The 15,475-nt window shown below is 42.9% G+C and overlaps 3 protein-coding genes across 3 annotated transcripts; 1 reads left to right on the top strand and 2 right to left on the bottom strand.

Annotated features, from left to right (window-relative positions):
- Window positions 1–5,780: 5,780 nt before the first annotated feature.
- Window positions 5,781–6,191, bottom strand: PtA15_18A4 (uncharacterized protein; the record flags this gene model as incomplete). The annotated part of the gene is made up of 2 exons (XM_053165004.1): window positions 5,781–5,837; window positions 6,033–6,191. The coding sequence occupies 2 exons, from the start codon at window positions 6,189–6,191 to the stop codon at window positions 5,781–5,783; spliced, it is 216 nt and encodes a 71-aa protein (XP_053028504.1).
- A 3,712-nt stretch (window positions 6,192–9,903) lies between these two features.
- Window positions 9,904–12,987, top strand: PtA15_18A3 (uncharacterized protein; the record flags this gene model as incomplete). The annotated part of the gene is made up of 17 exons (XM_053164935.1): window positions 9,904–10,111; window positions 10,220–10,298; window positions 10,391–10,424; window positions 10,493–10,577; window positions 10,657–10,672; window positions 10,759–10,858; window positions 10,932–10,985; window positions 11,069–11,084; window positions 11,180–11,239; window positions 11,302–11,335; window positions 11,429–11,503; window positions 11,570–11,689; window positions 11,780–11,982; window positions 12,048–12,271; window positions 12,358–12,518; window positions 12,621–12,686; window positions 12,783–12,987. The coding sequence occupies 17 exons, from the start codon at window positions 9,904–9,906 to the stop codon at window positions 12,985–12,987; spliced, it is 1,740 nt and encodes a 579-aa protein (XP_053028503.1).
- A 452-nt stretch (window positions 12,988–13,439) lies between these two features.
- On the bottom strand, window positions 13,440–14,699 carry PtA15_18A2 (uncharacterized protein; the record flags this gene model as incomplete). Its single annotated transcript, XM_053164826.1, has 7 exons — window positions 13,440–13,514; window positions 13,599–13,667; window positions 13,746–13,806; window positions 13,877–14,021; window positions 14,114–14,467; window positions 14,568–14,582; window positions 14,672–14,699. The coding sequence occupies 7 exons, from the start codon at window positions 14,697–14,699 to the stop codon at window positions 13,440–13,442; spliced, it is 747 nt and encodes a 248-aa protein (XP_053028502.1).
- Between the last annotated feature and the right edge of the window lie 776 nt (window positions 14,700–15,475).

Here is a 15,475-nt window from a genome sequence, read left to right as displayed (position 1 = left end):
ACAAAGCTTTTCATGTAGATGTATCAAAGACTATTCTTCTCCTTTGGTATTATGTATTTCACTTTATATTACATATGATCATGCCTATTATGTATTTCCCTGCAGCATAAATATCTCATGTTATTTCATGCTGCCTATGCTCTCTCATTCGTGGTTCTCATTGGTTGTACATAAAAGGCCTGCTTCTTTGATCTTGTATCTTTTCTCCATTGAATACGATACACAGATCTTGATCACTACCTTTTTTGCATTCATCACCGCGCTCTGTCCAATCACCTGTAAGAGCCCCGTTACAACCCCGGCCACCTGTCACCGCACGGCACCCCTGTGTGCGGATAGTTTTTTGAGGGGAGCTGGTGGCGCACACGGAGGGGGGCCCGACGTCACGTGACATCGAGTCAACAGAAATTCCCGTGCGCAACAAGTTTCCCTCCGTGCGCAAAGTAAACCCGTTTTTTGTTTTTTTTTGTTTAATTTTTGTAAATTACATAACTTTGATTTTTGATTTTATTTTTTCATATTTGTGTTTTGAAGACTATCTTGAACCATCTCACCAATACTAGTGACTTGAAGTTGGTTGGTTGAGTTTCTATGGTCCAAAAATGGTGTGGTGTATACAATTGTCTACCCACTGTACAATAGAATACAATATGGGGCTGTTGATTTTTGAAATTTGTCTTTTGCAATGTGAGACAGTCATATCCCCTGCAAAAAAGATTTGGTGATTTTATGATTTACTAGGAAACTTCCGCAGAACATGAATTTGGCTGAGGTCCCTCTGAGCAACCAGATCTTGCACATCTCACTTGAGGAAAAAAATCAGTAAATTAACTGACACAGCTCTCTTTGGTGCAATCATCATTGCAACCAAAGAAGGGGTAAATTTTGTTCCTTCAAATGTATTGGATTGCACACCAACAAAAACCAGTCACACAGCAGCAGCACAATTTATGGTGACTGAATGTAATTCAAATATGTAACATTGGAGTAAGACAATAGCGTGCAACATTACTATGAACCACAAGCCATTTTTTACCTGTGATTACATCGGGAGCACTTTTTTTAGGCCAGTCAGAAACAGCAAATGCTTAAAGCTATGTGGAGACTTCATGCATTGAGATACCTCAGTCCAATGGTTAGTAACTTCTGAAGAGACATTGTTGACAGTGAAAGTTGAGTTCAAGATGAGGTATTGATGATCTTCAGTTCTGTGGTGCTTTTAAAAGCTACTCTAGCAATATGTCCTGGGGAAGTGATGCCAGTACTTGGCTATTAAAGATTGGCAAATCTGTCAGCATTCCAGGAAAAATTGGTAGGTTTTTCTCCAATAAAATATTGTACTGAATAGAAATATGAAAATATTTCCTGCCTCTCAAGGAATGAAGTTTAATGTTCTGCGTTTAGTACAGAGATTCCACTCCTAGAGGTGTGTTTTCCAAGAATTATTATTTCTATGTCCGTCCAACTCATAAGGCACTGTTGCCCAATTGAAACACAAACAGAGCATGAGATGAATGTGCATCTTGAGGCCAATATTTTTGCAACATTCTAGACAAGATGAGCCAAAAAACTTTTGTGCAAGGAATTGTATTCCTCTTTGTATGCCCAGAATTCTAAATCCCTAGCAATACTGCAACTCACAAATAGTGCCAGTTAGAAGTGACAATCCACCGTTGTTGACAGTGAGGAAAAGGCAATTAATATGAGTTCCAAGACAAACAAAAGAGGCTGGGGAGCAGAATTATATGGCTGCGGTGTAGGGACTCTTGTGGGACACTAAATGTTTTTTATTTGGTGAAAATGTCCTCTGAGGGGGAAATAAATTGCTAATAGGTTGAAAGGCTATTACAACTTACAGGTGGTTTGAAAGACCTGCCCCTCTAATGGTACTATGCAAATAACTAAGAGTCTTGTAATCAATATTTATAAAGATGTGGCTGATTCCAAGATAGATCTTACTTTTGTATAGTAATCTCTATCAGACCTAGATTCCTCAAATCACTATTCTTTCAGATCTGTTATAACTTCTGATGATGGGGGATAATATAATCCAGTGGGATTAATTATGTAAGATACAATTTTTGTTGATGATGGGTTGTTGATGAGAAGGTTGGTAATGATCTCTTTCTTAAACAATCTCTTGATAAGGCACTTTAATCAATACTAGAGCTCCTGGTTGCTGCTACCTACTACTACTAGTTGTTATAATTGTTGTTGATGAAGTTGGTAATAATCTCTTCCTTAACAATCTCTTGATAAGGCACTTTAATTACTACTAGAGCTCCTGACTACTCCTACTACTACTGACTCAAACTTAACACTACCACTACTACTACCACTAAACTACCACTAAACTACCACTGTAACTAAACTAACCACTGTGACCAAACCTCTGTAGGCTGATGGGGGAAAAGATCTGATGAGGGGGGGAAAGAGGCCTCCTTATATATTGAAGGGTGAGGGAATTTAGCTCCAGGGGAACTCCTTGTGAGGGCTATTTTCTACAGGGGATATCAGTTGCACAGCAAGATATGCATGTGTTGCACTGCCTGCCAAACAATGATGTAATTGATTCAGCAGGAGGGGATATCAGTTGCACAGCAATATATGCATGTGTTGCACTGCCTGCCAAACAATGATGTAATTGATTCTGCAGGCAGGCTCCTTGAACACCTTATCTGCCTGCATATGCTGCACTGCATGATATCATGTGTTGCCAGGTGACCCAAACAACCTTCTGTAACCTACCATATGCCTGCATGTCCAGCTGTTGCCTTCTTCCATCCAGAATATTGGGGGTCAAAGCCTCTCCTCCCACCTTGCTCCATCCTTCCTTCTTCCTCCTCCCTAATTAATACTTGCATCCATATCCCATCATACTGAATCCTAGACCCTCATAAAGTAATATACCACCCTTATAAAGATACGGACTTACTTCGCGCACTGCGAGAAACTCTTCGCGCACTGTGGCGGTCGTCGTCTCGACGTCCCGCCCCCAGTGCGCGCTTTCGCCACGGCTCTTCGCGCACTGTGCATTCCCCCCAAAAAACGGCTTGCATTTCTTGAGATATTTTTTGATGAATCAATAGAATGGCTTTTTATGATCCCCCTAAAAAATAATCAAGTCATTTAGGGGTCTCCTTGAGCCTAGAGAAAATTGACATGAAAAAATCATATTTTAACGCGGCAGGGACCTGTAATACCGCTTCCTGTGCCCCAGTAGCCCCAAAAATTTCACAGTATCAGGGGACATGTGCAAATTCATGACCTGATAATTTTCAGAATTTTTACCAGCTTTTCTTTAGCCCAAATAGGTATCATGTGTTTATTATTTTGCGTATATGTATAAATTTTTTGTTACACACAACAAAGGTACAAAATTTTGATAGCACAGATAAATATGCTTCAAATCAATTCCCTGAAATTCCTAGCAATAGTGTGTCATTATATATTGAGATATAAGGGGTGCGCAGCAGGCTTAGTAAGAAAATTACTGCTAACTGTATAGCTTTTTTGTTACACACCCAAACAGTCCCAAAATTTCAGAAATGTTTTCATTGTGGATATTCTCTGCGCCATAAATTTCTTGGCAATAGTGTGTCATGATAACATGAGATATAAGGGGTGCGCGGCGGGCTTAGTAGGAAAATGGCGGCTACATGTATAGATTTTTTGTTACACGCTGAAACAGTCTGAAATTTTCAGGAATGTTTCAATTTTTCATATTCTCCGCGCCATAAAGCTCTTAGCAATAGTGTGTCATTAAAACATGAGATAAGTTAGCAGTCATTTTCCAACTAAGCCTGCCGCACTACATCTCATGTTATCATGACACACTATTGCCAAGAAATTTATGGCGCGGGGAATATCCACAATGAAAACATTTCTGAAATTTTGGGACTGTTTGGGTGTGTAACAAAAAAGCTATACAGTTAGCAGTAATTTTCCTACTAAGCCTGCCGCGCACCCCTTATATCTCTGGGAAAAATTCTAAAAATTATCAGGTCATGAATTTGCACATGTACCATGATACTGGGAAATTTTTGGGGCTACTGGGGCACAGGAAGCGGTATTACAGGTCCCTGCCGCGTTAAAATATGATTTTTTCATGTCAATTTTCTCTAGGCTCAAGGAGACCCCTAAATGACTTGATTATTTTTTAGGGGAATCATAAAAAGCCATTCTATTGATTCATCAAAAAATATCTCAAGAAATGCAAGCCGTTTTTTTGGCGGAAAATGCAGTGCGCGAAGAGCCGTGGCAGAAGCGCGCACTGGGGGCTGGACGTCGAGACGACGACCCCCACAGTGCGCGAAGAGTTTTCCGCAGTGCGCGAAGTAAGTCCGTAAAGATAATATACCCTTATACAAGTAATATACCCTTATAACACTGCCTTACTTGATACACCACACCATCCTCCCTTCCATTCCTGGTTGAGACCTGTGCTCCCAATACCTTCCACCTCTTCTATTGATAACATCCTTCCACCTCCCTGCCATCCTACCTAGTCATGGTCCTCCATTCCATCCCTGATCACGCCGTCCATCCTACATGATCCTAGTCTGCCGTTCCGTCTGTGCTAACATTATCCCTCATCCATCCGTCTGTAATGAATCCATTCCTCCCATCAACACATACACTGCTTGTATTATATATAACTTCCTCCTCTTATAATGAATGATAGCTGTATCTATGCTGTCCCAATACCTCTACAATGTGCTTTTGGCATTGTCACGCCAATGGAGCACCACAGCGGTAAGGGAGCACAAATAGTACAAAGATGGATGAATGGGCAGAGGGAAGAATCTTGAACAGGACATGGATTCAACCACATTGTGAGTAACTTGTCAAAAGACAGTTGACTTGATGACTGAAGAATTAAGACCAGAACTGAAACAAACATCTGGGAATCAAAATCAACAAGAGGAAAATAAAGTGATAAAATATATGAACCAACCCTGAAGCAGATAGAATATTATTGTAGATGGAAAAGTGGAATATGAGACAATAATAACAAATAGAAGAAGACTGAGAGGTGGTTTCTTGGAGAAGATCAATTGACAGTGGATTGATTGATGAGGTGAAATTTGTGCTGGTGAACTCTTTGCTCTCCGTAAACTTTTAATTTGAGCTGGGTGTGTTGAATTGTGCTTTATGTGGGACGTATCCCAGCCCAAAACTAATATGTATTTGCAAGTGTGGAGTCGCCTCACACAGCAGGTATTTGCTGATTTTGGGACCCAGCTCATGTCCCTGCGAGCCATGGAGTTGGGACGGGCAAAATGATCCGCGTAGAGAGACACTGTGGGTGTAGAAAGTATGTCGCAATGCAACTGCATCTGTAGAGATATTATGGGTGATTATGAAACGCGGAAAGAAAGGCTTAACCACAGTGTCCACGTTATGGCAGAGCATCACACCTTCAAAGCGGGAAATGCTGCGCGACGGTGTCCTCAGGAATACATGTAGAAAATAATAACTCCATTTGTTTATATTACTAAAAATCCTTGGTAAGAGCATTTATGGCACAGAACAAAATCAGTCTCTTCAATACATTGTTGAACCATATTTAACAGCGGAATATAATGTAACCGTTTTGGTAAGGCAATTTAGGAGTGTGACTTGGAGAAGGGATCGGTCATGCGACTATCCTTAGGGTGAATCCGGATCAATGAACTCATGTACAGTGGCAGCAGCATCTAGGTAAAGTTTTATCCATTCCTCGACATGAACTGTGAGACGGGTGGTTGTGCCCAACCTGTTTGCAGATTCGGACCTGCTTAATGGTTGGAAGGGGGTGCGGATCCACTGGGTCGGCGCAGAGCTATGGATTTCAGCTTAAGTCACATTATTGAGTAATCAGCGCATTGTTGTTGTTTCCTGCAGGACCTACATTGGGGAATATTAAAGGATTTACAACAACTCAAGTTCACTGTCATGTACATGTGAGGCAGTGTACCGCAGGGAAATTCCAGTCGGTAATTATAGCGAGTAACAGGACCAAATTATTTGTTGCCAACAATATTGCGTACAAGTCTGGCAAAATGTGCTGCTGAAACACAAGCGATAAGATGGTCCCGCTTGGTAGAGTTGAGGCTGTTTGTTAATTCTGGGCCAAACTCGCGCCACTCGCAGTTTGCACTAACAGCAATCAACAAAGTTTGCTGGGCATCTGGCAATGTGGTGGACATGATGAAACAGAAGCGGGAGGGCGGTGTTTGGATGAGTAAGGGGGGTGTTGAGGAGTGGAAAAATAGAATTTCCCGGTGCGCTACTTATGAACAGACGAGCCGCTGTGGCCGCTGTTAGTTTACTTGCATTTTTTGAGTTTAGTACATAGTGGAAGTGGGTGGCAAAGTATTATTTCCATGAACTGTGATTGTTGATGGAAATAATAGGCCAAAATGGTTGAATCCGGTCTACGTGGCCGTCGACACGTGTGCAATATACTAATTTGGATGAGTTCCCGGATGTTGCGGACGCGGGGCCGATATTGGCTGTTGTATCTATTGCCGAAACGGGTTGTGTTGCTGATGTGTTTGGGAGGCGGTATACGAAGTGAATTGTCCTACTTTGCAGGCAGTGTGCTATTTTTGGATGGGGTGTTGCATTGTAGCAACGGAATTGGGCGCCATTTCTGGGATATCGTGCCATCAGGAAGTCAATGTGAAGAATTGGGCACTGGCTTGGATAATGGGTAACCACGAAATCGGTCGCAAAAGGCTATTGGAGAAGACATTCGAACCGAGTTAGAACAGGTGCAGACGTCGATGGAAATAATTAGGAAGTGGCTCGGGGAGTGGGTAACCGAGAAACCAGATGCAAAAGGATATTTGGGGTGACGTTCAAACCGAGTTAGGACAGTGAGACCGTGTTATAATGGTGTTGGTGCCGGAAAAGACGGCAAAGTGTGAAACATCTATTTTTCCATATGCGGTGTTCCATTGTGATTTCCAAATGGTCGGGAACTGCATTTGGAAATGCTATTGTACCGCTTGTGCAAGTGAGTAATAGCTGGGGTGGGGTATGTCCTGGGCAACGAATATAAAAAGGGGGGTGCTGTCAGAATTCAGCCGGTACGTGATTATCGTCCTCCCTGGCAGTGTCTCTGTTTAAGAATCTTTTGTTACGTTAATAACTACTTTTATTGCACAGTATTTTGAAACCTTACATGGGGAAATGCTGCGCAAAAAAAGTAGTCGTCGACGTAATTAAGGATTCTAATGCATGCATAAAATTATGCAAACCAACTTTGAACACCATAATTGCAAAACCACAAAATTGTAAAACTACATAATAGGGGGTATCAAATATGACAAAATCCACCATTATGTTATTGACGGGTTTGAAAAAACCCACCATTTTTAAAACATGCTGGTCCTTCTTCTACTCCATTTTGGGAACCACTGGTGACAAATTTCATTTTTGGCTAATTGACTGGTTTCTAATTGTGGATTTCTCATATTTGATACCCCCTAATATGTCCAAATAAATCAGATTTGCAATTTCTCATAGAAATGGCGGAAGCACAAAACAAGGCTGTGCAAAATTCAAATTGCAAATTTGTAGATGGTGCCAGAGTTATTGGCCAAACCGTGGGTGTTGTTTTTCCAAGCCTCATAATGGAACTGCAGTTCTTCTGGTGATCACACTTGGGCATTTATTGTGTGATCTGGTCACATTTTGAAATACTTGACCTTTTTGAAAAACAAAATAGCTCTTAATTGCAAGAAGGAGGAGACACAGTCTGAATTTCTATCATAGGAAAACCAGTTTTAACATAGAATATGATGATCTATCTTGAATTATTTGATAAGCTTGCGTTTTGGGTGCCCAAGGTTGAGGTTGAACTTGAGCACCACCAAAACTTGGAAATATCTCTGCATCTGAGAATTCCTGCGGTCCTAGGGTGTTGTATATAAGTCCCTTGGGCAAAGAGGGCTTGTTTTGGTTTGAAACAAGTCTCCTCACCATTACAATTTTCCATATTACTTCAAATTCATCTACAATTTCTTCCACCAACATTTATTTATGTACATACCAGGTTTTTTGTTTCTTGCTAACAAGATCTCTTAGCTAGTAGCCTAGTTTCTGGATGAATAAAGGAGAAGTACTTTGGTGCAGCTTCCCTTTTGTGACAAAAATTGTCCAATTTATGTAGAAAAACAAAGGACAATGCCTGATACCAACCCAATTGTCCAGCTGACATCGGAATGCATATTGGGAAAATGATGGCAAAAAAAGGTTGGGGTAAGCTTTGCCCCGCCAAGCTCCTAATCTTCAAGTCAAGCTGTTCCCCCTGGTGCCCCGCGGTAAGACAAGCTGAGGGCTGGACCAATGGTTGCCAATTGAATTTTGTGGCCGGGTGGTGTAGAAGGACCCTGGCAACCCCCTATAAATGGGCGGCACCAAAAATCTGGAAATTTGCAAAAATTCATACATTTGCAGAGCCCATTCATACACGTTTGTGCGTACCCTCGCAGGATTTCCAAAATTTTCATACATTTTTCGCCGGGAAATTCATACATTTTGGTGCCGCCCATTCATAGGGGGTTGCCAGGGTCCTGGTGTAGACCAACCATGAAGACTAAGTGCTACCACCACTGCTGGTTGCAGGTGCTACACCACGGGTGCACCAAAAGCTTTTGGGATGGTTGTCAAAACCAAATTGATTGGATAGTGATTGTCAGAACCAAATTGGTCTGAATCTGGTTTGTGGACAAATTCCGTTGCCCAAAAGGTCCCAACAACCGTGCCGTGAGAGAAGGAGCATCCAAATGGTTTCAAAAACCATTTCAAATGGTTCTGGAAATACTTTTCAAACCAAAATGGTTTCCAAAATCTTTTTAAAACCACCTCAGGTGGTTCCAGAAATATTTTAAAAATATCTGAAAATGGTTAGTCCAACTTGTTCTTCAGGATGTCCGGACTCAATTAAAAAAAATATTCTGAAAACCAATCAAACTGGTTTTCAAAATATTTTGTTGCACCCGTGGTGTACAGTTGCTTGTTTGCAACTGCGACGGCTTGGGAGATAACAATGACATGTGGTTGGGCGACGGCTTTGCATGTTGTCGGATAGTCCCACAGGTACATACATCTCGTGTCGTCAAACGGCTGTGATCTCGGAGAAATTTGGCGGATGTGCAGTCACCGATCGTCAACGTGCAGATCACAGGCAATTCACTCTTTGCTTTTCCAAGGTAAGACCTGGTAGGACGTAGGGGATTCAAAATATGGCTGTGGGACTTGTTTCAAGTTGAAGTCCCATATTGTTTCGCATAAAATGTGTACATATATGTATTTATCTATCGTGCAAATTTATCATGAGCAGACAATTTCTCGGTCGTTTCAGCTCCAGTGTACGTATACATATCTTTTTGCGGATCTACGTCATTGCGTATAAAAAGCCAACCCGAAGACTTTGAATGTTTGAAACCTCTAAAGAGGTTCGGTCGAGGCTTCGCTCTTAAACAAAGTGACACATCGGTCTCGATAAGGGTCGCGTACAGAAGCTAGGATGCCCGGAGGGGTTTCGCCTGTATCAATCCTTATCTCTAGAGGTACCGAGCCTATAGTCTCCTCGGCTCGAGCGTCTGTTTATCAAACATGAATCATGGAGAAATACATCGTATTCACACCGGATCGAAAGGAAGGTGTATGCATCGCTTAGGTGTACAAGTCCCGTTTTCTGCCTATCGTTATCGTTGTTGTCGCTGATAAAACAAGAGTCCCTGTGTCCCTAGCCAGGATCCTTACTTATAAGTAAAGTATTCAGATCAAGCTACTTGTTACCTTCATCTTTCCAACTCATCCACACACCGCTTGCAAAGGGCCTGTACGCCCCTCATACTTGGTGAACCATAATTCTTAAACTTACCACTGTCCAAAAAGCACCCGACCATGGATTCCGAGCATAAAGGCTTTCAGCATCGGGGGACTTCCTACGCCGAAGCCGAAATGAAAAAGCATGCGGACCATGGGTTTTACGAGACGAAGGAAGTAAACGCCGTAGCGTCTACTGCCGGGGATGTTGCGATTGGCGAGAACACCGTCCACCGGGCTCTCGAGCAGCGTCATATTAGCATGATCGCAATTGGTGGAACTATTGGCGAGTCTCTCCCTATAAATATTTGATTTCATCCCAATTTGGAGGTTTTCAATAACACTTCTTACTACCATGGCTGTTCTAACATGTTTTTCCGGACAAAATCTACAGGAACCGGACTGTTCTTGGGTATGGGAGAGGCTCTTAACAAAGGTGGTCCTGTTGGCCTGGTGTTTGGTTACTTGGTGATGTGAGTCAAGAGAAGATAAATAGATTCAACCACAACACAAAAAATGCTCGACCCAAGGTACAAAAGAAACTGATTTCCTTTCATTGGCGCAGGGGATTGGTTGTCTACGCTATGACCATAGCTTTGGTTGGTTGAAAATACTTGCTCACTGGAAAAAAAATCAGTTATTCACCCATCCGTTTGCTGTAATTTAGGGAGAGATGGTGACAATGTTCCCGGTCTCTGGGTCATTTACTCACTACCCATGTCGCTTCGTGGACCCAGCACTGGGCTTTGCTGGTAAGTTCTAGTTAGTGACCCATTTGAGCCCGGAAAACTGAATTAATCATATTTCATTATGATATTTTCTCCCATCAAGTTGGCTGGAATTACTGGTAAATTATTCCGGACTTGATCAATATCATCTGAGGAGAGTCAGGCTAATAAGGTCTTGCGATTTTCAATGCACTTTTTAACACAGGTATTCCATGACCATCGCCGTGCCGAGTGAGGTTATTGCAGCGGCTATCGTGGTTGAATATTGGAAAGCTCCCGTGAATAAGGCACTTTGGGTGACATTGGTATGCGGTTCGAAGTTCTATCAGATCAGCCAAATTGGTCTTGTTTGTCTTAACATCATGCTTGCTTTTAAAGTTCATTGTGCTTGGATGCGCCATCAACTTCCTCGGGGTGAGATGGTACGGAGAGGTGAGCCCTATTATCCTATACCATCAACTCTTCTGCGCGCACGTCTGTTAGACTAAACAGGATCCCTTCTCTCCTCATCACAGACAGAATTCGCGTTCGGTGAGTAGGAGTCGATATCTTCAATTCCTGTCTGGATGAATCGAGGGACTAATCGCACACATCTCCGCATCTTATTTTTTGCGGTCTGTCATCAGCCGCGGTAAAAGTGGTAGCTGTAGTTGTCCTGATCATTGTGGGAATAGTTATTGATTTAGGTACGAATTAACTTCATGTGACGCGCTCAGTGTGCGCAACTAACTTATCTATTCATCGACAGGCGGAACACCCACTCACGACAGAATTGGACTTCGGTAAGCTTTTTCTTGCGATAGAAGGTACGCGGGATTGGTTGGCAGTCATTAACGCCCTCTCAAATATCATTCGAAACCCTTTGTTATATCTAGTAATTTCATGAATCCCGGACCATTTAACCAACTACATGGAATACCAGGTGCTACCGGCAGGTTCCTAGCTTTTTGGTGAGTCTGCTCAATGATTTGTCGCATGGGTGAATGATCTGCGAACTCATTACAATTTCTGAGCAGGACTGTATTTATCCAAGCAAGTTACTCTTACATGGGCACCGAAATGGTTGCAATCACAGCTGGTGAAGCCGCGAACCCTCGTAAAACTGTGCCCAAAGCAATTGAGAGAGTATTTTACCGGTTCGCAACTCTTACACGCCTGCGCATTGCACTTACTTCGTGTCCAAATCACTGATTATTTCTACTCCGATTTTCTTTATTCCTCATCAGAATCTTGGTCTTCTATCTGGGAAGCACACTTGTAGTCGGTCTCTTGGTCCCATCTTCATCCCCGGAGCTTTTGGGCGGCACTGGTGATGCTAGCTCTTCGCCCTTCGTAATTGCAATCAAAAGTGCTGGAATCACGGTGCTTCCTGACATGATCAACGTGGTCATTCTGTTATCGGCGATTTCGGCCGCAAGCTCCAAACTTTGTCGGTCCAGTCAATTTCCATTATAAGATCAGCTGAGACACTGACCCTTGCTTACCCATTTGTAGACGGTGGCAGTCGAGTGTTGTTCGGCCTTTCCAAAGATGGAATGGCTCCTCGAATCTTCTCCAAGTGCAATGATTCTGGACTGCCCATGTGGGCGTTATTGGCAACATGTAGCGCGGCTGGTCTCTCCTATATGTGCCTAAACAACAAAGCTAGTCTTGCCTTCCAATGGTTTCAGAACCTATCAGCCATGACTGGTCTCTTGACGTGGTGGGCAGTCTTAGTTGTACGTACCACTTCTCTCCCGATACTTCATTGGACCAGCTTGCAAGTCATCTAACGAAACTATTGCATGCCCGCCCGCTTTGCTAGTCCTACCTCTTTTTTTATCACGGGATGAAGGTCCAGGGTTACAGTCGAGATACATTGCATTATAAAGCACCATTTCAACCATATGCTTCGTGGATCGGGGTGACTATGCTCACTCTGATTATGTTAATGAGCGGCTTCGAGACCTTTTTGAAAGGTGGCTGGTAAGACACAGACCTCACAATTTTAATGGAACACTCACCCACAGTTAAAAGCAAAACAAAAACTCAATGATACGCTTCCCTGCTAAATTTATGGCAAAACAGGTCCACTTCAGATTTTATAGCAGCTTATTTAACCCTTCCAATTTTCTTGGGTTTTTACCTATACTGGTTAGTTTATGCACTACTCTTCTGCTGCAGGCTGCCTGTGATTACGTCGAGGCGCAAAGCAGTGATCTGACTTTTCATTTGATTTCCATCTCATAGGAAAATTACCAAGCGGACCAAATTTGTCAGTCCCAAACACATGGACTTTGTCACTGGAACGCGCGAGTTAGACGAAATGGATGCACTGGAGAGAGAAAAAGCGGTTGCACCCACTACAAAGTGGGGCAAATTCATTGACTGGGTGGGTTTATCTTTTTTTTTTTTTTTTTTCACCGGGCAAAGCTCCCTCCTTTTTCCCAATTGACAAAAACATGAATCTGAATCATGAATGCCTTCTGCGCAGCTGCTGTGAATATTATTCTTGCTTCATCCTTTACCTGCAAGTATTATTGCAGGGCGTTGGAAGATAGAACAACTAGAAGAGGAAACCATGCCTGTGATCTTCCACTTGGATATCTCCCGCTTCGTAGATGTACATTTCATGATCTCTTTGCCCTAAATGTAATAAACTGTAAATCAGCACAAAAAATGTTCTTATGAACTTTTCATCAACATAACAATTCATATGCAAAAACATGCCCAATCTGTTCTCTGATTGAAAATTGTTTTGTTGGTCTACAAATTTGGCAAATTGCTACTGGGCTGCCTGGGAGTCGCCAGGTCTCGGATGAATATAGAGAGCCACAATATTTTATGAACGAGTAGGTTTATGTGATGCCTCACACTTTTAAGCCGTTTAACTAAGAATGTATCACCTCAGATGTGAGTTTTGAACCAGTTTACAGTTTCTACAAAACTTTTATCGAATGCCTCCTTTTCGGCAGGGTTGCTCTGTTTTTGAGAATCGTGGAAAAACAAAGTGTCAGCAATTTGTGCACATTTCTAACAACAGCTGCAGCAAAACAAGACCCTCACCAAGTCGGCTCGACAACCAAAACCGTGGGTTGCACCAGCATAATAGTTCCGCTTGTAACCAGGCTTGTACTTGATGAACAAGAATGTAGAGGTAAGATGAATCAATCGGCGTGTGAATCAATCTAGATCAGGGGCTGAATTTCTTACTTTGCCATCGCCCAAAATCTCATCCGTTTTTTTCTGAAATTCCGCCGGGAATTGTTGATCGCTTTGATTCAATACAAATCTTTGATTAGATGCTTCCATCTTGCTGCAGGGAAAGAGAGCCATGTACTTACGTCTCGCAGGAGTTGATTAATAGCGGAACTTGACTGGTTTCAAGCAACTTGTTGATATCGTCGGGATTTTGCAACAAGCTGGGGTGAGATGTAGCTCCCACATGGATCCAGTTCTTTTGTGACGCCATGAATACATATTTCCCACCTGTACGAGAATTCATGAGTTGAGCCTCTCGATATTTGTTACTTGGGGAACAGTATCACTCGAGACTACGTTTTAGGGAAAATGAGGCGTACCAAAACAATAACCAACGGCGGCAAACTTGATGATTCCTCTTTGGGTGAGATGCTGCATCACGCATTCAATGATTGGAAGCACCTTTTCTGGTCCATGATCTTTGAGCCAATCTGCTAAAACAAAGCCATCGCGCGTGCCCGGCTCAGGTGCGCAACCGCCTGAGAATGTGTCAATTAGGTAGGTGGGGAGATTGAGATCTGCTGCGAGTCTGTCAGCGAGCAACTGGGTGTTTTTCAAATGTACTCCGTAGATATCCGGAAATATCAAGATTGCCTTCTGAGGGATCGGTTCCGGTGGAGTCGCGATGTAAACCTCAACGTTATCGATTTTCGATAGAACTCCAGTGGGTTTGCCTGAAATCAGCGCGCAGAGGAATAAAAAGTAACTAGCATTGTCAGGAATTCATTCGATTGCAAATCAGGCCGATACCCAGAGTAGGTTTCCCCAGCGTACCTTCGTGAAGGAAAACTGTTGGCAAGGGAAGACAGGGCAGGCCCACGCGAGATCAAACTCCGATCAGATGAAGAATGGAAAGAGGTCAGTATGAAGACTCGTACCACTGAGGCATTGTTCTCCACAAGCCATCCTGAGTTGATATTAGTGCTGCTCGGAGGAACAAAGGCCGTCGGACAATCTGGATGTGAGCAGCAATCAGGTGGCTATGTACAAATATGTGCGTTGGTGTTGATCAATCAGGGACAAATTGACAATGGAATCAGGGGTTTACCGTAGGTAAATAGGTTAACATGCCAGCATGTTGTGACCCAGCTTTTGCATGACATCCTCTGTGACACCCGATCAAGTCCACCCAGACTTGATCAGGGGTGTCACTAGAGTTTGCATCGACGATTTATATATTATTATCGCTGGCAAACGGTGCCTAAGAGCATCCACCACCGTCTAGGTAAATCTTTAGCTAGCCAGCGAGTCCCGCGAGGCTCGGTTGCTTAGCTAAAGAAAAAACCCACCCTCGCCAGCCGTTATCGGCTCAATAGGTAACACAAATTTAGCTAAAGACACCAACAGCACCCTCATGTCTATGTAAGTACTTATTTAAATACCCTTGGTTAAGTAGCACAGCACAAGAGAATGACCAGCTCAACATACGGTACATATGTGAAACCCCGGTCATACACACCATCAATGTCCGTTCATACCATCGATGTCCGGTCCTACCATCAATGACCGGACATCCCATTGATGGACCGGTCATACAATTGAATGTCCGGTCATCTTATCGAATGACCGGTCATTGTATTGATGCACCGGCCATACCGTTGATGGTCCGGCCGTATTATTGATGACAGCCCATGCTATTGACGACCAGGCATTTTATCGATGGACTGGTCATCCTGTTGATG

This window comes from Puccinia triticina, chromosome 18A, assembly GCF_026914185.1.
Source record: "Puccinia triticina chromosome 18A, complete sequence".
Taxonomy (NCBI): domain Eukaryota; kingdom Fungi; phylum Basidiomycota; class Pucciniomycetes; order Pucciniales; family Pucciniaceae; genus Puccinia; species Puccinia triticina.
The sequence above is the reverse complement of the archived record's forward strand: the minus strand, read 5'-3'. Positions and strand labels throughout refer to the sequence as shown.